This window comes from Phoca vitulina, unplaced genomic scaffold (assembly GCF_004348235.1).
Source record: "Phoca vitulina isolate PV1807 unplaced genomic scaffold, GSC_HSeal_1.0 scaffold7, whole genome shotgun sequence".
Lineage (NCBI taxonomy): Eukaryota > Metazoa > Chordata > Mammalia > Carnivora > Phocidae > Phoca > Phoca vitulina.
In genome coordinates, this window is record NW_022589710.1 from 11679873 (window position 1) to 11706757 (window position 26885).

The 26885-nt window shown below is 33.4% G+C and overlaps 1 protein-coding gene and 1 pseudogene across 11 annotated transcripts in view; both read right to left on the bottom strand.

The window, feature by feature from the left end:
* The window catches only part of RALGAPA1 (Ral GTPase activating protein catalytic subunit alpha 1), a 247521-nt gene that overhangs the window by 4922 nt on the left and 215714 nt on the right, over positions 1-26885 (bottom strand). For 8 of the 11 annotated variants that reach the window (XM_032404962.1, XM_032404961.1, XM_032404954.1 and 5 more), the window contains 3 exons: positions 25841-25999; positions 24050-24177; positions 5016-5140 (listed from right to left, as the gene is read on the bottom strand). In XM_032404962.1, the coding sequence (XP_032260853.1) occupies positions 5016-5140; positions 24050-24177; positions 25841-25999 (412 nt within the window). Of the gene's footprint in view, positions 1-4391; positions 4423-5015; positions 5141-24049; positions 24178-25840; positions 26000-26885 lie in introns of all 11 variants that reach the window. The other 3 variants (XM_032404955.1, XM_032404956.1, XM_032404957.1) reach the window with 1 other exon arrangement.
* On the bottom strand, positions 15116-21122 carry LOC116632560 (annotated as a pseudogene).

Consider the following 26885-nt stretch of genomic DNA (forward strand, 5'->3'; position numbering starts at 1 on the left):
TACGCCCAACATGGGGCTTGAACTCATGACCCTGAGATCAAGGGTCTACTACTGAACCCTACTGACTGAACCAGCCAGGCACCCCTAAAATTAAATAGTACAGGAATACAGGCAAACAAAGTGGTTTCATTTTGAAAATATTAAAAAACTGCCATTATTGCATACTTAGAACATATTAGTCTGAAGCTTGTCATATTTTATCTCCTTACAAATAGAGAAACTGGGTTTTGTGGATAATAAATAACAGAACTAGGATTTAAATCCAGATCAGTCTGATTCCAAAGCCCATACTTCTCCCATGGCAACCTTAGCTATTAAAAAAAAAAAAAAAAAAAGGATTTTTTTTCAGTGGGTGGAAAAATAGAGTCTTTAAGAATCTTTAACAATTTCTAATTTATAAATATGACAGGCTGTAGGGCAATTTCTCTCAACAGCAAGAAGGGACTGAAAATATTTAGATTACATTGGTAATTACACAGGTAATATAATAGTAAATATAATAGTCTGACTCTGAAGTCAGACTCTGGCTTTACCAAGAATCAGGTGACTCTGGGTAAGCTCCCTCGCCCTCCCGCAATAGAACTGCCATGAAGATTAAATGAGAGAATGCATGTATAGTACTTAGCACAGTGCCTAGCACTCAGTAATTGTTCAATTATTCTTTTATTATTTTCATTATAAAAATTTTACATCTGAATGAATGTTCTATGTGGAAACTGAACCTAGTAATTATTGTCACAAAAGGTTAATGGGACTTTAAGACTGATATTATTTGCCTCTTGGACAACAACACATAATAAGCCAAATTTTCAAGTTCAAAATACTGAAAACAGGATACAATTTGGCTGCTTCTAATTTCAGGCTAGCCTAGTGATACATATGAGTAGGAATCTGTTTTAAAAACACAACAAACAAATATATAGCTTCTGTTATATGTTGAAGGAAACCGATTACTGGCACTAACAAATAATATTTAGGATATATATAAAATAACTATCTTCTGAAGAGCTACAACGTGTTCTTTCAGATCATTTCAAAGCCTGGGAAGGGGAGGAAAGTTTAAAATAACTTTTAAAGAGGGACACCAAGTTCAAGAGGTTACCTAAAGCAATGGTTAAATTTTGATGACTTATCCCTTTTGAAGATTCAAAGAGAGAGATCTGACCATCATAATACTATCCCATCTACATGAGGCAATACAGATTTTGTGAATTAGGAGCAAAACTGAAATTAGAAGGAAGATTAGACGCTACTGTAGGTCTTCATCATCATTTTATCTAGATTATCTCTTATTTTGATGGCATAGAAATAGTTGAATCTAACTACTAATTTTCATTATTTATTTAAATAGGAACCTATATGTAACCTAAAGGAATCTAAAGGTAATTGGTCTGTATGTAGAAATATATGTATATTTGTGTGTGTATGTATATATATGCATAATAGAGAAAAACACCAACCAACCCTCTAATATTTAGAGTGCTAAAATTTCTAACTTAATTTGTAGAAAAACAATAAATCCAAAGGGCGGTATCCACTCAATTAAAATAACAAAATATTAGAGGTAATTCTAGATACACTACACAATAAGCATTCAAAAGTATTTGTGGCTAATGACAGTAAAAAAGACATTAATACTGAAAAAATTATGGGTGTATTGTCGGTGTTGACATGGAGGAAGACAATATTTACTGTGTACTTTCAGCAAAATATGATCCTGTTTCTTGTTGCTGGCATTCTAGAATTTCTTTTATTAAAGAAAAAAAAGACTTGAATGTAATGTTAGGGAAAAATATCTAGATTTTGAACTGGTTACCAGTGTAATCTGGTGAAGAAAAGGAGTAATTTCATTTTAAAGTTTAGAGTCAGAGGAGAGATGTTCATGAATATAAAAAAAGTTTAAAAAGGAGGTCACTGTAAAACTTTTGATATTTTCCACACACATGCCTGACAAAGATAAAGGGATTTTTTTCCTGTAATTTTTTTTTAAATAAAGGACAAGAAAAATCTAATAATGGTTTAATGTAGTTATGGGAGATCAACAAAGTGTGACATCACAATATCTCCTTCAATGACCTTAGGGATAAAAATAATTTCCCTTAAGTATCAGTCTACTGTCACAGAGTCCATTTTGAGAAAATACAGTTATGAAATTTATGGATCAACTATGATACACCAAAAATGTTTTTCATACTTATTTAAATAATACTAAAAATTATCCAGAAGAATCCTCTCTTGGATTTCAATTCAAACAGTTGGTACATTAGTGTTAACCAGAAAGCAGGTTTTAGATAATCTTGAACCAAGTTATTAGTAAACTTAAAAAAAAAAAAAAGTATTTTTCCACACTATTCCGCAGAATATAATTATATAATAGGATTGGTTAGAAAGAACAGATTATATTCATTATATGATCATACTGGCATTTCTTTAAAACTTAATTTCAAATTATTGCATTTGTTATCAATTAGTGCTATCTTATATACATGGAGTATGCAAAGGAGAATCTAAAGTTGATTCTCAATTGCAATTATGAATGCATTTCTTCAATGTGACAACTAAATTTTATCATTATGCTAAAAAAGTAAAAATGAACCTAAAAAACTTCACACTATTATGTAATTTTTGCAAACCATAAGTCAGGTTCCTATTGCTATTACGTGGTTATCTCACTTCTTTCTCCCACCTTGACTTATAACTTTAAAGGGAGTTCTATTGTATGGAGTGGTTTATGATAGATAATCAAAATCTGAGATAGGAAGAAAAAGATAATCATTCTTCAGATATCTTAATGTTTTTGCTACTATAGAAGGAGCAAATATTTCACTTTCTTAGTATTGTGTTGAACTGAGAACCACCCTGATAAAAATATTTTATCTTTCCTAAGTATTAAAGTCTGCAAAAAAAAACAAAACAAAACAAACCCAGAAAAACCCCAAGAATGTATTCGGTAATACTGGAATAAGTTATTTACAGATAAAAACATCCTTCTAAAACTTAGGGTGCAAGTTTTTATAATGATTCCTAAGGGCAAAGACAACTTAAAAAAATTAACTGAAAATAATCTGTAGCATAGTATTATGTTAAAATTCATATGTTCATTACTATTGAGATAATGAAATTTTAATAAAGTAGTAAAATACATGAAAAATGAAGCCAACAGAACCTTGACTTTGTTGCTGAGTCTCAGAAAGCAAGAATACTACTCCCCATATTACGTATCTGACCAAATGTGCAGGATAATATGCACAATATGAGAACATTAAGAAGAGGAATATGAAGGACTCCAGTTGGTAAACAAGTACAACATGAAAACTGATGGCTTTTATCAATTTAAGGGAGAAGTTAATCTGAATATGGTCCTATTATCAATATTTTTCACTTGTGAAACTTATGATTCGACTATGTGATATATGAAAGTGTTATTCATACCTACTTTAATAATGTCTGGTATTTTTCAGATATTCTCTCTTACTAAAAAATGAAACTTCCAGTTGTACTTAACTAGTTTTTATTTTGTTGTTCATTAATTTACTTTTAGTATTTTTTTTTAGCATCATTCTTAATGCCAAGCGGACTTATTTTAGATTGTCGATCCACTGAAGTGAATCTAAAGACTTTTTAATCTCTTTCTCTTTCAAAAGATTCAACCTAGTCTACATAATTTTCCTCTTTGCTAGGTCTTTTATATTAATTTGGAAAGGGCTCTAAGTTTTTTGGTAAGATTATTTTTATAATGGCCAATTAAATGAAGACAGGAATGGAAACTTTAATTTTATCAACTAAATCTCAATTGAGAATTAGCCTTTTCTTTCCCCAAAATAAATGAGGCCAGAAAAGGACTATTATGCCTCTTAAACTTATTTAATACAAAGAAAACTTACATATCATAAAAGAGAATTTTAAGGTTTCTTATGATGAACTTCAAATATATTGTATTATTTTTTCTTGTTCCCTTGAACACTATTAAAATAGTCATCTCTGTATTGCAGGTGCCTAGTCTAGTACAAGGCACATCTGATGAGAAGATATGCAATAACAATGCGCAGCACATTACCAAATACAAAGACACACCATTTCAGCTCAGTAGTACTAGTTTTTTTCATGCTGAGAAACAAAAAAAGTCAATACAACAAGATCTAACTAATTTCAACCAAGGGTTGCTTCTAATTATTAGTTATTTTTATCCCAGAACCAGGGTTAGTGTTTCATGCAGACCTGGGTTAGTAAGTATAATTCTGGAAGAAATTTAGTGACAATTTCTGAAATGTTTAGTATAAATGAGGGCAATGTTAAGTTTGCTTATTGAGTTACAAGCTTAGTGCTTGCTAGTTTTTAAAAAAGGAAATGGGGGAAGAACAAAGGGTGTTTTGGTTGACACTTTGTCTTACCTTCAGATAAACAGAACTGATATTTAATGATCTAAAGAGGGAAAATAAAATAAATGAAACAATCATAAGGAGTGCAAAGTATCACAGAAAAGGAAGGCCATGAGTCATTTATTTTCTTACTGATTTTTTCAAAATTAGTTAATTGTAAAAATGCAGTACCCTCTTACAGTCTTTAAGTATCATAAAATAATTTACCATACCAACCACTTCTAAATCTAGACAGTTGTTTAACTTTATTTGTAAAATTAGAGATAAGGCAATATTCTTGGCCATAAAATTTGATCCTCTAAAGGTGAGAGAGAGTACGTGCTCAACTTGTGTTTCTTTTGCAGACACTTCAGTAATGATCCCATGAAACACAACAGTCATGGCCAGTAGCTCAGATAAAATGTGGTGCATGTACTTTTATGAGGATTGTTGACTTCTCAAGGAACTGCATTTAGGTAAAAGAAAGTATAAGTTAAATTTACAGGCCAAATTAACTCTTAAAAAATGAAAAATGTACTTCAATAACTGGAATGTCATTCAAGCAAGTTTTCTATTATTTTAAGAGTTTAGGACAAAAGGGTATTGCATTTCAAGTTCCAGTAGTGACAAGTAACTAATACTCGCTTTTAATCTTACCGGCATCAGATGGTAAATGATGGTAGGGAGCTGGAGAAAAAACCTGTGCTGCAAAATCTTCAAATGTCGTTGGTTCTAAATGGTGCTGGACAATTGTTTGCAGGTAGCGTGCTCTCTCTTCATAGCTGATTCCCTTCAGTTAAGGATGTACTTAAATGCAGCTTACAGTGGAAAAGAACAGATCTTATCAAAAAGGACCACTCAAATTGCTAAGCCATTACTTCTTAATAAATGTACTTAATAAATTCACTACTCTTACATATCATTTAAAAGTATGGCTTTTTAAGGAGCAAAAAAATAGTTTTTAACATAAGTTAAAAGGTGATTTTTCAGGTGATACCACTATACACGGCAGCTTAAGAGGGAGACATTTACTAGAAAACAGTGATACTACTACTAACCTGTTGGAAGAAAGAAAGGTAACCATTTACTTGAGAAAGGATTCAACTGCTATCAGGTCAGCCTAGGCTCATTTTATCTTGTTAAATTGGCTTCAATCTGCAGATTTACTCTGCAAAGCCACACAATAAATATTAGAATGCTGCTTAAAATACTGTCTGTAATTCTATATTTTTCATTTATAAAAAGGCTTATTGTGAGAAATTCCTGCATATCTTCTTCTTTTTCTAAAATCCTTGTATTTTCCCAACAATTGTTCTCATTTTGAATGGAAGACTACTGTTGCTGTAATCCTCGAATAACTCCATGTGGTTAAGATAAATACATAGTTGAATCTGTACGTCAGGAAGAAATATCTAGTCAATTATAACACTGAAACAAGCAGGAATATTTGCAAAGAGTCCACAGGACTCCTAAATACTGTCTAACAAAGCATCTACAGGGCACTGACACTGACAGAAAAATACTGTACTTCCCTTTCACCACGTTTTCTTCTCTGATATTATTGACAAGCAACCAGTACCTTGAAGTGTTGTTGCTTTTGAACAACCCACTCCAGGCTTCCTGTTTCAGCAGGCCTGATTGTGCTGTTAGCACAGAGAGGGCGAGAAAGGGAGAGAATACTTCTGTCGCTCACGAAAGCAGCTATGGAAATGGCTGTCAAAATGCAGAGCAGCAGGCAGCAACATACAATTATCAGGGAAACTCACATGCTGACTTCATGTCGTATCGTTCCTGAACTGAGAAATCAGTTAACCTTCCTTGTACAACTTTTAAAAGTTGTCCTGCTGTATCAGTGTGCTATGTTGACAGGCTTTGCAGAAGACATTTACATAAGTAGGAAGGCTAATAAAAATTTGCCTATGGGTTTTTCTTTCTTCACTGAATTTTTTCCAACACCCATTATAATTTATTTTCCTCAGAACTCTTTATTCTTTTTTTAAAACTGCAATTCAATTACTGTAGCTCTTCATTTCCAGAAATTGTAGACTAAGCCTACAACCAAGAGCAAGAAAAAAAATTGGTAAGGAAGATAATTTAAAGTGATAATTCAGTTGGAGCTAACACAGCCATAGTTACATTTACAAAAGGTTATTGATTAAGAAGAGGAAAAAAGCTAAGAGTTAAAGGTAAGACTATATTCATTAGGTACTTAGACTGTGATGTCTTTTGCCCTCTAAATGGCTTGAGTACTCTCTTCTCGAATTACAATTTATTTTATGCATTAAATATTGAAATCTGAATTCCAATTTCTTGCAATCCATTATTTTCAATTATGTACACTGGGATTGAACTTTGAAGAATTCTACTTCTCGGGAGAAGACGCTATATTAAAATGATCAGTGGAAAGGATTTTATGGAAGAAACAGATATTTTTGAATGTTATCTTAGAAAAGTAATATAGCACACTTTAAAAAGGAGGTATATAAGGTTATAAGTGGAAGAGGATGAAACTGATGGTTCAATCTAAATAATACCACATATCTCACAACTTGTTGGGAAGTACTTTTTTCATTGGGGGAGATTCACAGCTGCCGAATTTTCTGCAGTTAATAGAGTCCTTTGATTCACAGCAGTGCCCCTTGTACAAAAAATACTGGCCTTTGTGTATTACCAGAAACTAATTTTCTATTTGGCTGAAAAGGGAAAAATGGGGTTATTGCTTCTCCCTCCTACAGAGCTTTTCATTATGCCTGATGCACTCAACTTCTAAGCTCTTCTGAGAAAAAAAATAACTGAAGAGGCAAGAGGTAGAAAAATGAGCTTGTTAGCACATTAGAAGTGAAGTATCTTGGTGGGCCCTAGAAATTCCCAGTGGTGTGTTAACTTATCACTCTATGCATGCTGGCACTGATAGTCTCCCAATTGATCACTCTCTTTTCGCACCAAAGGTGCTGCCAGGAAGCAAAGGCTGGAGGCCCACAGGAGAACAGTCTGCTATCAAAACAAGCTGTTTTTAAAAGTCTGCTTGAATGGGTAAAATGCTTCATGAAAAGTAGGGTGGAGACACCTACCTGCTTTTAAAATGCTCTACTTTCAGAGGGCCTATAAATGAAGTATTTTACTTTATCTTATTATATTTAGAGTTGACACAAAAAATTAGGCAGATAGAAAGCAAATGTTAATATTTCTAAAGCCAGAAGGATAGTTCCAGTGTAGTAAAATTTAATAGAGGAATGAATATCTACATAAAAGACATCTGGACTGTAATTCTATTTCACTATTACAAAACTCTGAAGAAACTCAAATATAAAGCTATATAAACTAAAATTACCCAGCTATAATGTATTCATTTTGTATAAAAACACGGGATGTATTTTTTTAATTACAAAAAAATCTTCATTAAGGAAAATGATGCTCTAAAAGATTTTTAAAAGTTCAAGTCTAGGTGGGAGAGTCAGTGAAAACAATCATTAATGGTTGAATTTAAATGAAAAACCATAGGACTTATCAAAAATTAGGCAGGCTAATGTCTGAAAGTTTCCTTTTTGGGCGGTTGTTTATGGTAACTCACCTTCGAAAAGCTAAATATTCTTTATAAACAACATCGAAACAAACCAACCTAATCTATAGTACTTACATTCCTCCCCCCGCTTCTAGAAAAACATATATTAAAGAGATGTAAGGAACTCTACTTAAACCACAGTTCTGAGTCCATAAACAGGATATTTTGTGATTGAGATGATGATAAAATCAGTCAAAAACAGTGCTGTTAGCATCTGCAATGGTAACCATAATCCAAAGCTATTAATTCCTATATCTCCTCATAATAGATCAGACACTTATTCCTTAAAAGGCAACTCTCTAGGGAAGAGTTATTAGTACCTATAAATTGAGTGGCATACACAAACTTGATCACTAGCAACAACAGGATAGCTCAAGCTATATTCCTACTGTGAGTGCATGTTGCCATTGGCATTGAAATTAAAAAAAACTGAAACGGGTGAGATGATAGATAGGGAATGGTAAAGAAATTCAAAGCAAAATTTAAAGTACAAGTCTATGTTGAATTAAGGTTTTTGTTGTAAATTTAAAACAACCCAAGCCAAAACTAGCTAAGAAAATGCCACTTGATGAGGGAGACTTTCAGCTGGTAGGAATCTTTAATACAGAACTAGCCAATCAAAAGAAATAACACACAGGTGCTGCAATCACAGCAATATAATTATCCACTAATCCTCCTTCCTTCTACTTTGCAAAAGCAGAAAAGGGGGGAAGGAATATTACTATTCTAAAAATAATAAAGGGAACTAAATATTTTTCTAGTATAAATACTTTAAACCTAATCTGTGCTTCATTAATATTAACATTATTATTCACTTTAAGTAACTACTTTTGATTTTAAACTTACATATGAAATTATTTATGGCCCTCTGTCACTGTGTCAAGACCAGCTGTCAAGAAACTGGGGTTCAATTTCAGCCTCGTCCTGGAAAGCGATGCATGAATTTTCTGTGCTGCAGTTTATCTATATGTTAAATGGGGATACCACCACCTGCTCCTATTTATGTAAGAGGGATGCTGAAGATAAAGGATATAAATATAGGGTAACCCAAAAGTCTGCCTACATCTGTGCTAAACATAGTTTTTCTGACTTTTGGTTCAAGTTTTTGTAAATAGCAGGTGCTGTCTCCCTGAGGGCAATTTTCAACGCCTGTTTAAGGAATATACCTGTATTCATGTGCAAGAACTCTGATAATATTTGTGGCATGTACAGAGGGACTTTTGACTTATTCTTATGAGAAAATGATTTCTCATGAGAAAAAGACAATATGAAGAAAAGAAGGATAATTAGTACACTTTTCAATTTTACTAACGCATAGGGAGGATATAGAAAAGGTAGATTTGGTTTTAAAGAAGCAACAACCTTTCATTCTCTACGATTTTCTTAATAATCAGAATGTAACTGTGAACTGCTTTTACTTAAAGCAAGAAAGAAAAACCTTCAGTTTTGTGATCACTAATTCCATGGCATGCCCAGTAGGTTTTATACACATTTAGCTCAGCTGTAATTTGTAACTAGTCTCAAAAAAAATTGAAGTGTGTGTGTGTATAATATTGTACATAGCAAGAAAGAGTATGAAGTATTTTTCAGAAAATGCAGTTATGAAAATTACAATTTTAAGTATATGTCTGAGACCTATCACTGCTTAATTATAATTTCCTCTTAAGTTCAGATTTAATGCTTTCTTTCCTAAGCAAGAAAAAAATATTGGCTCCTTTTTAAGTAAAGGCAAAGTATGTAGTGTGTTTATATCTGTACTCAATATCATAGCCTCAGAGATTTAATGCCCATTCTGAAATCCCTAAATTAGTAAGCACTTGCCTGCACTCAGATATTTCTGTGGCTTCTTTGCTGTTTTAACACTTAGGAATTTTATCTCCCTTCTCTGTATGGAAGATTCCAAGAACAGTAATTGTAGGAAGAGGGAGGAGAGTTCTGCCTACTGACTTAAAATTTGGAGAGCACTACTTATAATATTCACCAAGTTTGTAAGATGGTTGGTGGGAGTTTTCACATCACAGAACTCAACAAATGCCACAAATGAGGGCCTCCCCCTGCTCTCAGAGCCAGTTGATAAACACCAAGTATGCCTTCTTCTTTGTGCTTATACTCCTAATAAACTAGTGGGGAGACTAATGTCATAGGGGCAGAGACCATGTCCTTTTTATTTTTACATATCCGGCACCTAACACAAGGCCCAGAAGTGCTCCATGACTGTTTATAAATTACAGAAGGAATGAATAAAGCTGGTCTGATAGTTAATAAGGAGACTGTTATGCAGACAGCCTCTTTCCTTTAATCCCAATTTGGCTCTCCAGAAGCAAAACCCTTTTGGTCCAATATAGTTGGGACTTTGCTAAGATTGGATTTAGAGACAGAGTTTGAATTCTCCTGTGAGAGTTTGGTTCCACCCCTACCCTTGATCTTGCTGACCTTCTTTGGAAGAGGAAAAAGTATGTATGTATACATACATAAAGTGTAGTATTAAGAAAAAAGAAAACTAATAACTTCAAAAAAAATCTAATTGCCTAAAAAAGAAATTCTATAAATCTTGAAAGTAATTACAACTCATTACAATTTAGCACTGAAATATTTTGCCCCACTGGTTGTGAAAATTTTTTAAAGAAATCTTTAAAATTTTCATAAATTCTACAGTGGTATGAGGCAAGAAATTTAGTTAATAAACTAATTCTATTCATTTAAGTGGCCATCTGTAAAGAAAGGAGAAAGGGAAGAAATGTCGAGAAAATCTCTAGATAAAAATCAAATGAAGGGTAATTTCAAAAAGTTTAGGCAAATTTCTAAAACTGCTCTGGTACACTATAAGAACAGATGTAACAATAGTCTTGAAAAATAATATTCAGAAATTTAAATATTCAGGTTTTTAAGAAGACTTTGAGAGGGTTTATCCGAGGGCATCATTTATTGAGAATAATTTAGGACAGTCTGAACTAGAGGAAGGATACAACAATCATCTACCAACATTACTTTCAGGAAACTTAGCAAAATCAGCAAAATGTTTATTCGGCAATAAGCCTTGCCTGGATGGAGAATACAAACAGAGATTTGCTTGGAAAAACAAACCTGCTGATCTGTAGAGTTGGCACTAGAACCTTGGTCATTTAATAGTCCAGTGCTCTTTGTATATCCAATCTCAATGATTTCAGTTTTGTGTGGAGAAAAGAAAAGGCATAGAGGCATTTTAGTTAGCTCAAGGATGGCCAACAGAATGACTGTTAGCTTAAATTTGAAGACTGCCATTTTTGAAAAATGTTTGCTTATATACTAGATATCATATATAATACAGGAAAAATCCTTGGCATGGTCTAGTAAAAATGAGAAAATAAACCACATTTGACTTTTTAGTTCTAAAGGGCCTTGAAATTATCTTCAAATATTCTGAAGCAATGTCATTACACAGGGTCTTGGAGAAATAATAAGTTTTACTGAGATATAGGATATATGTAGATATATTTTGTAAGTACATCTCAAAGATCACATGGTTGCTATTAGCAGTAGTAAAGGGTCATATTTTCTTGAAATATACAGGGCAATTAAGTACCCCATGGCCTAGGCACTGCTCATCAATAAGATGAAAGTAAACTATACTTGCTTACATTATAAAGCAAGATCTGGTAAATTATAGAAGGAATGAATAAAGCTGGTCTGATAGTACAGAAGTACAGAAAAAGTGATTTATTATCATGGTAAATTAATACTCACTTCTTTCCTACAGTAGCTAATTTCTTCAAGACACATGCAGTGTAGCTCTTCTACTGTAAAAATTTCCCCTAAGTAAATGGAATGAATCTTGGTATTGTTTATTTGTATTACCTTAACAGAAATTCTTCCGAAAGTCTGCAACAGGTTGTAACAAATTATTTTGTATGATTTTTATGATGCATTTTACTAATGAAATTCTTTAGTAGTTGCTACTATCTACGCAATGAAGGAAAAGCTGTGATTTGTCAGAGTAGACAAAGCTGGGCTTTAATCCATCCTTTTAACCATACTGCCAAGTCTATATTGTTTTCACTGCGTCTCAATTAGGAGACAGGCAGGACACCTGGTACTTCTTTATCTAAGTCCCATGGGCTGCCAGATGACTCAAAATCCATAACAGGTGCTAAGGCAGTGTGAGGATAGTCCTATTATTGAAAGCTGGAGTTGAATAAAATTTGGACCATATATAATTGCTCATAAATCAGTCAATTACTAAATGAAAACATTAAGTAAAAAGTTGATAAGCCCAATTCTACCAAAGTTCATGTAAATACATTTAAAAAGATTAACCTTAAATAAATAGGATTAAAAATTTAAACCTCCCTAAAGGTTCTGAAAATCCTTCCTGATTTAATAATCCAATAATCACTGGTGGTTTCTAAAAAGCACTAACATGATTATGAAATATGTATATTCCACTTTCATGAAAGTTGTATGAAGTAAAACATCTAAAAGAAAAACTGAGTTACCTAGATTTCAAATTCATTAAATTTAAAATTTTAAAGTTAAAATTTTAGATTCTCATTCTTGGTTAAGATGTACTTGAAAATATTATCATTAAGTAATAACGAGACTTTCACAGTCAATACAGAACTGCTTCAGAATCACAAGTATTAGACTAAGACTTTAAAAAACATTGGGGGATGGTTAGAAACACTTTGTTCCTTTTTGGAACAAAAATTTCAGTACATTATAGTTGAGGAAATGAATGTATGTGTTTGAACTAAACGCTAAACTTGGGATTCTTGTTAGAAGATTGCAAAAAGGAAAAAAGTTAAGTGAAATTTTACAGTGTACAATTACTTACGTGTTATCTCCACCTAAATGTGTACTAACTTAATTAAGATTTTGTTTAAATGCTATAATTATCAGGAGTACAGAAAAAGTGATTTATTATCATGGTAAGTAGTTACAAAGTACAACAAACTGTCATTTAAGACTGTGTCATAGAATCTATGATAAACAGTATATTGGCTTAAACTAATGCACTATATGCCCCTAGGGAATGATGGGCTTAGAGACTGGACTTTAACATCAAAATCTACCCATTAATCTTGACTTAAATATAATCTATTCTGCAGTAAAAGGAAGAATGGGCATTCAATGAATTACTGTTTTTGAAATACTGCACTGGTGCCCATTTACTAAAAGCATTTAAGGGGACATGAGGAGATGGACAACTAGTAAATTTTACAGACTGTTACTATTTCACAAACATGCATTTGATTTTTCACCAACTTAGCAAGAACATCCCATTTAAAAAAATTATAAATTAAAGGACATGTTGCAGAAATTATAATATTGCAATATAATTTAGTCAAGTTCAGCTGAAATCATCACCTATGGAAATATGCTGTAGGGTCAGGATCCTAGGGGCTGAAGTAAGCTGAAGTAGATCATTGTTTCTTTGCATCAGAATCACCAAATGCTTGATTAGACTGACCAGAAAAAAATGGAAAGGCCAGCAGTAGAGTTTATACAAATATCATGGCATACAATGCTTCATAAAAAGGGAAAGAACCCTCAGATTTTTAAATATACCTGAGAAACAGACTTCAAGGAGAGAGAGAGAACCAGAAATGACTGAAATAGTTATCCGCTATTCATTTAAATGATAAATCTGGTATTAACCCTAAGATTTGCTGACTAGTTTATCTACAGTGGATTATTTTAGCACTTGCAATTGTTATGCGTGAGATTAATTTACATTTCTATATTAATGTAGCTTGTAGGTATTCAGATATTTGGGAATTCTAAAAAACACAGTATAAAGGAAATTAAGCCAAATTTGTGTTTAACTTTATCTGATACATGGATTGTGGTTTTAATCCATTTTCCCTTATTTTAAATTAAAAAAATTTTTGTGAAGATTAAAAAAATACATTTTCATCTAAACATAAAAAGTATCATAAAGCAAAACTGACTTTGTTATAATCTGGTGGGTTTAAAATAGATAATGGCATGTTAACAAGGAATTACTACAGGTGGTTGCTTAAATATATTTATTTGCTTTCTTTTTATAGTAGGTATGTGCTAAATAAAAGTCAACACTCCTATCAAGAGAGTAAGTAAATGTAGAAACATCAGTTCTACAACAGCTATTTTTGCTCCTTCTCTTTTCTGAACAGCAATTAGTAAAGCAACCCCTTCCCCTCCTCCCTAGTGCTGTCAAGCTGTTCAGAGCAGTTTGCAACTCGACAATGGTACCATTGTGAATGCTCTCTGGGCTTCCTTCCCACAGAGAGTTAAATGGGCAGTTCCTGCTGCCCATGATTGGTGTCCAGTGAAATAATACTCAAGAGCCAGGTTTTATCAGCTTCACGCCAAAGAAGTGAAGCCAGGGAACCCAAGCCTTCATATCATACTGGACCATATGCCAACCCTGATGGCCCCAAAGGTTTATCACTATGAATCAGGATCCATCATGTCCCTTGTGAAATTTCACTTCACATACCTTATGTGAAATGCAAAGCTTCACTAAAAACCAAACCTTCTTTACAATTGGCATGAACAGATGGACGGTAACAGTGGTTTGGCAAGCAAAAGTTAAGATTTAAATAGGCTGTATTCTAGTGTTTGAGAGGAAAAGCAGTTAGAAGAAAATGGGGAGATTTGTGACCCATAGTTTAATTTTAATTCCATTATTGAGTTATTAAAAATTCAATGGCAAAACCCCTTATGTTTAGTAAAAAGGAAAAGAATGGATTAAAAGCACTGCAATTCCTATGTCAAACAAGGTTAAAGACTAATTTCAGCTTTACATCCTTCATTCTTTGCTCTCTGAAATCCATAAATAGCATCTAAATCTGCTGTTTTTATATTTAAACAAAGACTAAAATAAAACTTGTACATTATGTAGTAGGTGTAGTGAACGATAATGTGAGCATACCAGTGCACCTTCATCACTAATATAAAAAACATAAGGGTTTAACAGAAAAAAAAAGTCCCTGTTCCATCACAGGTGAGAATTTAATGAAGATGGAAGTAGAGAAACTTTTTTTTTTTTTTTTTAAGTTTTTATTTATTTGACAGAGACACAGTGAGAGAGGGAACACAAGCAAGGGGAGTGGGAGAGAGAGAAGCAGGCTTCCTGAGGAGCAGGGAGCCCGATGCAGGGCTCGATCCCAGGACCCTGGGATCATGACCTGAGCTGAAGGCAGACGCTTAACGACTGAGCCACCCAGGGGCCCCTTCATTTTGTTAAAGACACCTGATAGAGTTCTCTACCTTCCTTGTATTGTATGCACTATATGATCTAACTGGTAAGATTGGCATATGTGGACCATACTACCACACTGGATTTGACAAAACAGGTAAGATGGTGTAGTGCTTTCTTTTCCTTTGCTCTTTTTGCCATGAAGCCAATGTACTATCAGAATAGGATAAAAAAATACCTCATTTATCAGTAACATAAAAAAGCATAATTGTTTGTAAAAGCACAATAAGGCATAAAAATACTTTACAGGAAAAGTGTAAAGGCGGCTTGTTATACAAGAATGTGAGTCTATCATAAAACTTAAGATTATGAATATCTCAAATGCTCTTTTTGAAATGGCAAATATATATAAATATTATCAAACACTTAGAGAACTTCTTAGTCTTATTACTAGCTATTACTGTTCTTAGCCTGGAAATTACTGTATGACTAAGTATAAAAAATACTTTATTTAAATCTATAAACTAATTTTAGAAAGGCTTTACTATAAAAGGAAAATACATTCAAGCTGTGCTCTGCTATTCAAGAAGTAAAAATTATATAAAAGCAAAAGGAACTGTCACCCTTAGACACTGGCTGTTATATTATTGGTAGTAACATTATGAAATCAAGTTTATGTTTTGTTTTGTTTTTCTGCTTGACTGCATTATCTGGTTTGGACCTCATCTGCTATTACTCTTCCCTTTGCTTTATACCACCCAATACTGAGAAACTCCTTGTATTTCTTAGCCACATTACACTTTTATCCCTTCATGCTTCCTTGGTAAAACCATTCCTGGTTTCCTCCTCCCCACTATCCTCTCCCACTGTAATAATCACTTTTACCATCCTACTTTGCAGATATCACTACTGCTGGACTCCTCACCAGAGGGCACTTCATTCATTCACTACTCACTCATTCACCCATCCATCCAGACTGTAAGCCCCTGTACCAGACTGTAAGCTTTGAAAGGAGTGACTGTTTTTCTATCCCTAGCTTTTCTCTCACAGTGCCTCCTATATAGTAGGTAGTCAAGAAATACCTGGTGACTAAATGAAAGATCCCAAATTGCTTAGTGACCCTTTTTTGGGGTAAAGAAATATAAACTTTTTTTTTTTTTTACATGAACAAATTTGGATGCCACTCAACTTCTACTGAGATAGTCACCTTTTTCCCCTTTTATAATGACTTATCTCATAAGATTTTATTCCTTTATTTCCGAGAGGATCTTAAACATACTTATTTTAAAGTCATTTGATGTTGTTCAGTATAGCCTTTTTTAATACTTAAATCATCTCTCACTGGTGCATTAAGTGTTCTTGGTAGAGAATAAAAATTGAAAATATCTGTAGAATTAATATAACGAAATAGAAAATGAAGTTGGTCATATACTGAAGTCATTTTTGTGAGCTCCCATTGTTTAAATACAGGAAAAGTAATTATTGGTCTTTATTAGTATAATCATCTTTGGAGAACATTAAAAGATGCCATTTTCAGACACTGGTTCAATTCTACAAAATAAACTTCACTATTATCAAAAATTTATTACATAGCAGAGAGATTTACATTTATTGCCTTTATATCTTTTTGAAAGGACAAAGGCATATTTGCTAGACCAAAACTAAACATCTTTAAAGGCATGCAATAAAATATTCCCACAATGATTGTAAGGAAACCTCTCAAAATACCAATAACATCAACAGGCATATATTGCCATTTTTTAAAAAGAACAGCTGAACAAAATAAAACTGATATAAGAATATATTAGAATCACAAGAGAAGTGTTGCACATATCCAGGGTCCCTGTTTAAATAATTACTCTGTGTGCATACATAGACTATAAGGTTTAGCAGTAAAATCCAGGACAGGGAGGAGGATGTTTAAACACAAGCTTTTAAAAAAAAAACAAAAAAAACCCCTTCAATAGCGATGCCCATCTCTTTAACACAGAAGACTGAAACGCTCCCATTAGAGAGCACATTGTTAAGTAAGTAAGAATGTTTGTCTGCTCTTAGGGCCTACTGCAATGGTTAATATCCAAGGCACAAGGGCTGCAAGCATTTCAAAAGCCACAAAGCCTGGGTCACTTAGCTGGTGAGACATTTTATTTAAAGAATTCTCTTCTTTTGAAGTATGAATGACCACAATCATAAATCTTAGAGTTTGTAACAAATAACCAATTTGTCCATGAAGTTTAAGACTTTCATTTAGAAAATATGTAGAACAAAGGGCACTTAACAAGATACTGAGGGCTCCTAATGGAATCACTGATGTAGGTGGTGCAAACAGGTTCAAGAAGTGAAACTGAAGACATTAGCAGTATGTAGACTCCTATAGCTGCCCCTCCCAGCTCTCCTGTGGCTCCCACCTTCCTTGCCGTTCAGCAGGGAGTGTAAGCCTTCAGGACTATAACCACTGCTGCCTCTGTCCTTGGGGAGTGGGGGTGGGGGAACATTAAATTGTACTCTTCCTAAGACAACATCTGTCACTTCATCAAGACACAAGTGTTTTGGCTCACTTTTCTCTTTGACAGATCCTACCTGCCCCCCTGCCCTCCCGCAAGAAGTGGAGGGGGAAACCTCACTGACTACTGATCTCTGAAAATTATTTCCATTAAACTGTAATGCCCTCTTCTAATAAAAATATAATAATGAATCAGTCAAAATACAGCACCCTTGTGTGTATGCTATTCTGGCTTGTTCATGTATCAGAGGCAGTTTCTACTGTTCTTAGGTTTCCTTTTCTTACCTATCCAGCATGGTCTTACAGTTGTAGCCCAGACTAATACAAACCACCAAATATAACAACAATGAACAACTTTTTTTTAAAAGTACACTGGGAAATGAATAGAAATTTTCTGTTAAAAAGAAAAATTGAACAGTTCATCCATCCACCCATGAATCCATCTACCCTAACCTGTACTATTACAACAAATTGCTGGCCACTTATTGGTGTGCTAGAAGTTAGTGAAACCAGGATTAGTAAGACTTACTTACTAATATGTGCACACACAGTAAGTCCTATAACAAAATGTTATAAGGCAGTATGTTGTTTAGTGAAGGAAACTTTTTTTTTTTTTTTTTTTTTTACAAAGTTTGGGTCATGCAGAACGACTATATTAGGTGGAAGATAGTAGAGAAGGGCATTCTTGGGACAAAAACATAGAAAAGAGAAGGGCATTCGGGGATGATAAATATGGTCTAGCTAGACACAGGGTGTCCTGGGTGTCAGTGTGGTGGGACATGAGAGTAAGGATGGGGGCGGAGATGGAAGGAGTACAGGTATGTTTGACAAAACTACAGTAAGAGATATGAGGTTGGGAGGGTTAAGCTAATAAGAACTGCTTGCATGTAGTCAAAGAATTCACATAAGAATTTCAATACACAGTCAAGAGCCAGCACAAGTCTTTTCGTATACTTACATTTGTGTTTTAGAGGAGTATTTCTAGTGTAGAGCATAATAGTATCATCAAGTATCAGGTAACTACCATTTTCTGAGCTCTTGCTACATGACAGGCTGCTTAGTGCTTCATGCAGATAATTTAATTTAATCCTTACAACAGTCTTGAGTTTAGTACTCTTTTTACAGATTAAAATAAAACTTAATAAGTGGTTCTGGACTTCGAAACTCAGGCTGATATGCCAATAATCAGCTTCTACATTTTAAAATATAATTTATAAATTAAGGACAGTCCATATTTATGAATATTATCTTCTGAAGAAATAATCTTCAAAAGACAGTGCACATAAAATTATGTAGTTTCTCAATAAACTCACTTTCTTCTAACACGAAATGGCAGCAATATTGATGGGCCTCCCTAAGAGGTTTTATAATGTTCTATCATAATGAATGGCCAACTACATTAGTGGAGCCAATCAATTACATTTCATTTCATTTTGGCTCTCATACTTTTGTAACAAGTTCTTTACATTTGAGTAGTAGAACTGCAAGGGATAACAAACTGTGACTAATTGAAGAATGATCATTGACTTCTGGTAATTTGTCTGATAAACAGAAACCCAATTCTGGCATTTACAAAAAGGTCAAATCTAAACAGATTAGAACAAATCAAATAATATTGGTTTGGTAGGAAAGAATATTAAACCTAGGAAGAATGTGTTTTTTAAAGACGCCATTTAATTGTATGATATCCCCCATACTGTGTATTTCAGAATATCACATATATATTATATACATACATACAAAGCCCCTAAATATAAATTACAAGAACTATAACAGACATGCTGCATTCCATCTACTAAAATCTCACCCTCTGAGGCCCAGATTTTCTTTGCATTCTTCCTTTATTTTCTTACTCCCAAAGTAATAACTTCATCCTTAGAACTCCCAGAGCATTTCATCTATAACCCTACTATGTCACATTTTATCTTCTGTCTTAATTATTAATTTACATATTACTCTCTCCCCTATTAAATTATAAGCTTATTGGAGAAAAAAATTACCATCTACAGCTGCCCCTTCAACAACATGGAGGCTGGGGTGCCAACACCCCTACAGCCCCAAAATCTTTTAACTCCCCCAAAACTTAACTACTAATAGCTTACTGCTGATCAGAGCCTTAGTGATAAGTTGATTAACACATATTTTGTATGTTATATGCATTTCATACTGTATTCTTAAAATAAGCTAGAAAAAAGAAAATATTAAAGTATTAAAGATATTAAAATCGTAAGGAGGAAAAAATACATTTACATTTTACATTATCAGAAAAAAGCCCACAAATAAGTGGACCTGTGCAGTTCAAACATATGTTGTTCAAGGCTCAACTGTGATTTGTCTCTACATGTTTCTCAAATCTTTACCACTATCATAAAAGTGATCAGGAAGTATTTTTGATAGAAGAATAACAGTACAGTTCTATTTCTTGAGCTGGTGGTAGTTAAACTGTAATTATTCACCATATAGTACATTTAGAATTTATGTACTTTTTTCAAATTATATTTTGCAGTACGAAAGGTTAAAAAGAAAAATTAAGAAAAATGGGACATGTGAGACAGTTAATTTTGTCAACTTGGCTAGGTTATGGTATCCAGTTTTTGGTTAAACACCAGTCTTGGCATTGCTGTGACGGTATTTTTTCAGATGTGATTACCATTTACAATCAAGAGACTTTGAGTAAAGCAGATGATACTCTATAATGCATGTGGGTGGGCCTCAACCAATCAGTTGAAGGTTAAGAGAAAAGACTGAGGTCCCCACGGAAGTAAGGAATTCTACCTCCAGATGCTTTTTGACTCAGATTACAACATCAACTCTACCTAAGAATTCCTGCAGATTTCAGACTTGCCAGTCCCCCACAACTGTGTGAGCTAATTCCTTAAAATTCATCTTTTTCTCTTTATGTATGTATATACCTACATCCTATTGATTCTGTTTCTCTGAGAACCCTAATACAACATGATTATATACCGTAACTTCTGAAAATTTCTTTGTATAATAAATATCATGTTAAAAAAAGAAACAGTACACACAGCATATTTAACATTTGTACATAGTTGAAATGTCTCTAAGATAACAAAAATTGCTTTAAAATTTTTATTTAAGGTATAGAGTAATGATAGCCAAGATCATGAAATTAATACTACGACATTATTCCCACTGCAAAAAAAAAAGCCAAAAAAAATTAAAACAACAACAAAACAACCCAACCCCAACACACACACACACACACACTCAACAGGTAACTAACAAATGATGGCTAAGATCAACCTGAAATACCCCTCAGGTCCACTGGTTACCCAGAATCTGCCTTTTCTTCCTCCCCAGCACTGCATTTCAATTCTAATTGTATGATCAAACCAACAAACTGAGCTCGAGACAAAAAAAAAAAAAATCAGCTAGCCGACAAAGACCAAGGTTGCAAGAAAATGCTTTTCAAGTACAAGTAATGCAAGAAATGACAAGTGAAGTGAAGGAGAGGTTTCAAAGCTTGAAAGACAGTCATCAATACTGACAGATTACTGTAATTCTGGCTGCCAGCATGATCGATTTGGAGAGCATATGACAATCAATATTGTCCTCATTTAGTGAACAACATTAGATTCATAGTTACTGAAGATGTTCCCAGGATAAAATTTAAACTGTATTTAATGATCATAAATAGCACAATTTATGCTGTGGAATCTTGGTGGGTGTACTTTTATTGGGCATAAAATAACTAACACAGCAGCACAATTATCCAAATATAAGTGAGTTTATTATATATTCTTTTATCCCTTTATTTCTCTTATGAGGATTAAAGGTAGTAACTGGTGGCTTTCAAAGCCTACTTCTATTTCAATTTCTGTCATAATTTCTGTTAAGTTCCATTGATCTGTTTTAGAACACATGGTTTTTTTCCTTAATGGGAACTTATCTGGATTTGTCAAAAACATACATTTTAAAATTTAATATATTTCTGAGATATGTATTTATTATTTAAATTTCAAGACATCTATATTTCAATATCTTAAAAACACCTAGTAGTAACTTAGTATATAAGGTTGAATTTAAAAATCAAGTAATCTACCTGTATGAAATCATTTCCCCTGACATTTAGAATTAATATAGAACTTTGTGAATCCTTGTAAAAGATGACTATATATTCCTCAGATTAGCAAAGGCTAGGAGCATCTTTATTATATCCTTAAATAGTATGGGGAAATAATTTCCATATAGCTTCTATATTCAAGCTTCCGAGTCAAGAAAAATTTCTTTGATCTGTCTGATTTTATATTTTTATTCTGAGTGTTCCAGAAATGGTTCTGCTGATGGAAATTGCTCATATTTGCTGTGTAAATAAAGTGTTCATGTTTACTCTTTCAATCTGAAATTCTCTCTCTTCATTTTAGAAATTTTCTCCAATGTGGTATCTATTAATGTCTCAGCAAGATGAACTATTTAAAAACTTCAAGAAACAGGCCTGAAAATCCAATCCAATCAATAAACCTACCAACCAACCAAACATAAAAACTCAATTAGGCAATTCCTCGGTGTTGGGTAGAGTTGTTTTAATACTGACTGTAATCTTTACAGATAACAGAATTAATCACTGCACAAAATAATGTACCCTATTTCATTTACTAAGCACATCCAAATTCATTACCTCATTTAATCTTCACAATAATTCTGAGATGGGTATTATCTTTTTTACAGACAAAGAAAGTGAGGTTTAGAAATTCTGTGACTAGACCAAGATCACAAGGCAGAGCTTGAGTTAAAATCAGTTATTTTCTAACTGCAAATCCAGCCACTATACCTCTAGTATAACATGCACATCTGAAATAGTTCTCAAGAGTATGAATTTAGGTGCAGGAAAAAGAAATTAAGCCATAGCCCCAATACTTTTAATTTTGCATTTTTAACTACTTGGTAAGGTGTGCATCTTAAATGTTTGTACCTTGGGTCAGAAATAGTTTGTGTTTGCTCAAAAAATTGAGTTCCTGTTTTATGACACAAGAGGCAAACAGAGTTTTGTATTACAGTCTAATCTCTCTCATCACTTTCCCAAAAGATTTAAGGCATTGTTTCAGTTGTGTCTTAAGTGAAATGGCGGAATACACTAACCTTAGGATGAACATCAGGATCAGGCAAACTGTAAGGAGGCAAAGGTTAGAAAGAAGACAACCTCAGAGGAGTTGACAATGTGGATAAATTTAGTTTATGGGTAATAATCTGTTTATTCCTTGTAGGATTAGCTACCTTTCTAGAGATATTCAGGAAATAATAAACCAAATCGTTACATTTCACAACAATGACCACTTCAAATCTGAGCTTTCAACTTAAAAGTAAGTGAAGATATAACCGTCACAAATAAGAAATGCTACATAAATGTCATTAAGCTTAATCAATGTGCCATGCCATGATCCACCTATAATTCCATTTCACAGTGTCAGAATACATGAGAAATTACATAGGAATCAGATTGCTTAAGTCAATTTTCATCAAAAGAAGAGAATATATGTGGCAGACTTACAATAAATCCATATTATGTGGAATAGAACATAGGATATTTTAAAAAGCCTTCCCTGTAAAGCTTAACAACTTATTAAGTAAAAGAAAAAGAATTGAAATGTTTTTAATCATATAGAAAAGGTACATGGAAACACAAATTCATTTTAGAAAGGAATATCAGAAGACAATTTAAAATTTAAAACTGTGTACATATTATGTGCCAGGCATTGCTCTAAGGGCTTTATACATATTGAATCATTCAGTTCTCATAACACAATGAGCTAGATGTTATCATTCTCATTTTATAGATATGGAAACTGAGCCTCAGAGAGGTTAAATAATTTGCCCAAGGCTAGATAGCTAAGGAAGTGATGGCCAGCATTTGAGTCCAGAAATCTGGCTCCAGAAGCCATGTTCTTAAACACTCCATGTCCTCTCATACTTCCACATCTTTGTTTATCTTGTTCCCTCTACCTGGAATGCTCTTCTCAATCTCATCCACCCGATTAACTCTTATTCATCATCTTTCAATATTCAATCCTCACATTTCTCATAAGTGTTTCTTGATACCACTACCCCTTCCAGCTGAGAGGCTGCTTGTCATTATACATCCAGAACACTGTATATAACTCTGTTACAACACATGCACTAAAAACAGTATATTTCCTCAACTAGATTGAGTACTTTATGATGACTATTTTGGTTATTTTTATACATCTATAGTGTCAGAGTACCTAGCAGTACTCTAGAGTATTAGAGTACCCCTAATGGGTCCTAATTAATTAATCAAAAGATAAGTACTGATTAGTAGTATGTAAAAGAAAATGTATCACTCAAATATCATAACTGCTCAAACACTGGGGAGGAAGTCTATCATCTATATATCAATAAACAGAAATTCACCTAACACGTAAGAAATACTTACCTTGGAAAGTAGACATGTATTAGAGTAGAAACCGTACTGTTAAAAAGGATACAAGTTTTGATACAATGGAATCAGAGATTTCAGAGCACGGCTTGCATTTATAGCTGTTGCTCGAACCATAATGGGTAGGACCTTTCCATTCACAATAGCACCATCAAAAAGTGGACCAAAGAAGGGAACCTGATTGAGAAATTACAACATAATTTTATACTCATATTGGAGAAAGATTATAAATAAGAACAATCAAGACATTGCACACAAAAATGTTTCTACTTCCTCTTTAGTTCTTCCTTCAGTAGAAATACTATTCAAATTCAATTATTTTCCATGATTAACATCAGAACAATAAACAAAAAATGCCAAAGGTCTACAGGGTTTCCCATTCAAAAAACTGTGCTTCATTTAACTGACTAAATAATTCATATCCCTGACAGTTTTCAAATTTCTGTAGCCTTAATTGTACACAAAAACCCAACACTGGAAAAAAACACAGTGACGATAATACATCCTTATAGGCAGCAAGTTAGTTCTTCATTATTTTTGTGTGATACCAGCTTTACTACAGAACCTAAAAGACTTTTATTACATGGTTTATTAGAAAAAAAAAATCTATGTTTTGGTAATTGTCATTTTTATCAGATGACTGACAGTGTCAAAGTTATTCTGTCTGAATATGGTGGTACAAATGACAGCTGAAGGCAAGGATGTGAGCTGTGGATAATACAGTAAATATGTCAAAAAATATGGCTTTGTGGCCATATATTGTCCCTGATGTATATTCTTGATTTTAAAAAAATTTTTTTAAAGATTATTTATTTGAGAGAGAGAGAGAGCAGAGCCATCGAGAGAGAACACGAGTGGGAGGGAGGAACAGAGGGAGAGGGAGAAGCAGGCTCCCCGCTGAGCAGGGAGCATGACCACAGGGCTCGATCTCAGGACCCTGGGATCATGACCTGAGCGGAAAGCAGACGCTCAACCGACTGAGCCACCCAGGTGTCCCTCTTCTTTTTTTTTTAAAAAAGAAAAAACCTGGGGAGGAAGGGGACACCGAAAACAAAACAAAAACAAAAAAAGAAAAACCCATTAAAAATGTAAAAACCACTAATAGCTTGCAGGCTGTACAAAAAGAGGAAGTGGGCCATAGTTTGCTGACCTCTGGTTTAGATAAACCCTAAAAAAACCTGGCTGTAAGCTTAAATTCACACCTGGGAAACAGTCCAATTCAAGAAATTCTAAAGATTCATGATCAACTGTGAAAAAATAGGTTTCCTATAAATTAAAAAGTATGCAATTAAAAAAATAAGAAAGACACCAAAACACTACCACACTTTTTAAATTATTTTGAAAGAAAATACTTCTGCAAGTGTATTTCAACCCTACGGTATAAGAGATCCAACTAGAAGTTGTTTTTTTTTGTTTTGTTTTTTGTTTTTTGATGTTGTAGACCTTTCCTTTATTAAGGAACATGACTAAAATAATCATGTAATCCTTAGTAAGATATATTAACTAAAAATACAAGAATGATTACTTCTTATTGTGTCTTTTAGGAAACTATAATCATCTTCTTAATAAAAGGTAATCCTTTTGTGAGCTTGGTAGAAAGCAACTTCCACTCTGGCACTACCTTAGCCTTTTCCCATTTGAACATAGTTTCTTGCTATTTTTCCAGTTTTAGCTCCTTCTGAATCAGACTTAGACAATTCACATAGCTACCAGAGTCTGTGTCTCACTTCCCCGTTTTCACAACCTGATATGCCTAGACTAATTCTTCTGAAAGAAGAAACTCACAAACCCACATAGAGCTCAAAATATATTATTAAAATGTAACATAAGGAGTTCTTACCTCTGGTTTTTTCATTATCTGAATACTGAACATGTGATTTTTCATTGGATATATTACAATAAGGACATCACCGAATTCTGTAGGAATAATTCCTCTCCTGTAGTCTCTAGTATGCTCTGACCAAACAATGTGTACTTCATCATTTCCCAAATGTCTCAACTGGAAAACCAAGAAAATAGTTCATAGTGTTTTAGAAAAAAGCATATAGCTCTTCGTACAGCTACTGACAATATACTATACTATAAAAAGATTAAAAGGTAAAGAAATAAAAAACTATAAATTTCATTTGATCATTTTCACAACACATGAAACACAAACACTCAAAACATTAGGAGACACTGCAAAAGACCAGAAAATTTTCAGCTGTCAACAATGGGAAGCAGAGAACTTAGATGAAAAAAATTCCCATATAGCCCAAATATTCTTCTTAACTAGCAACTATACTAGTTTTTCCACTACCAAGCCTTTTACAGGACTGTTTAAATGTTTTTAAAAAGTGAGCGACATAAGATTCTTCTCCCTTTTTTCTGACCATTCTCTCAAAGGGCTAATGAGCAGTAAAGTTGCCTAAAGAAGGCAACAGGAAGAGAAGGAAAAGAAATAGATTAATTCATAAATTGGGTAAATAATCTATTAAGTAAGAGAAGGTTGACTGTATTTGGTTCAATATTTTTCCAGGGTTTCTTTGCCTATGAAACACTGTATATGAAATTCTTCCAAACAGACTTCTTGAAATGTGTTAGACTCTCAAGATGTTGTTTAAATATTTGTGGTGCTTACAAAGGTGCTTCTGGCAATCAGAGAGTTAACATTATGATGATTAAAATTATAAAAAAGCAAAACATCCAAAAGTTGGATTTCTAAGTTATTAGAAAAATGAACTTAATACCCATTAGTCTTGAGTTTTCTTCATAGAGATTATCGTATAATCATATATTTTAATATAAAATTTGGTTATCTTAGATTAATTGATTCTGTTACTGCAAACACCTGAGTCCATTTTTGGTGCATATCTCACATGAGGTTTTCTACTACTTTCAGATAA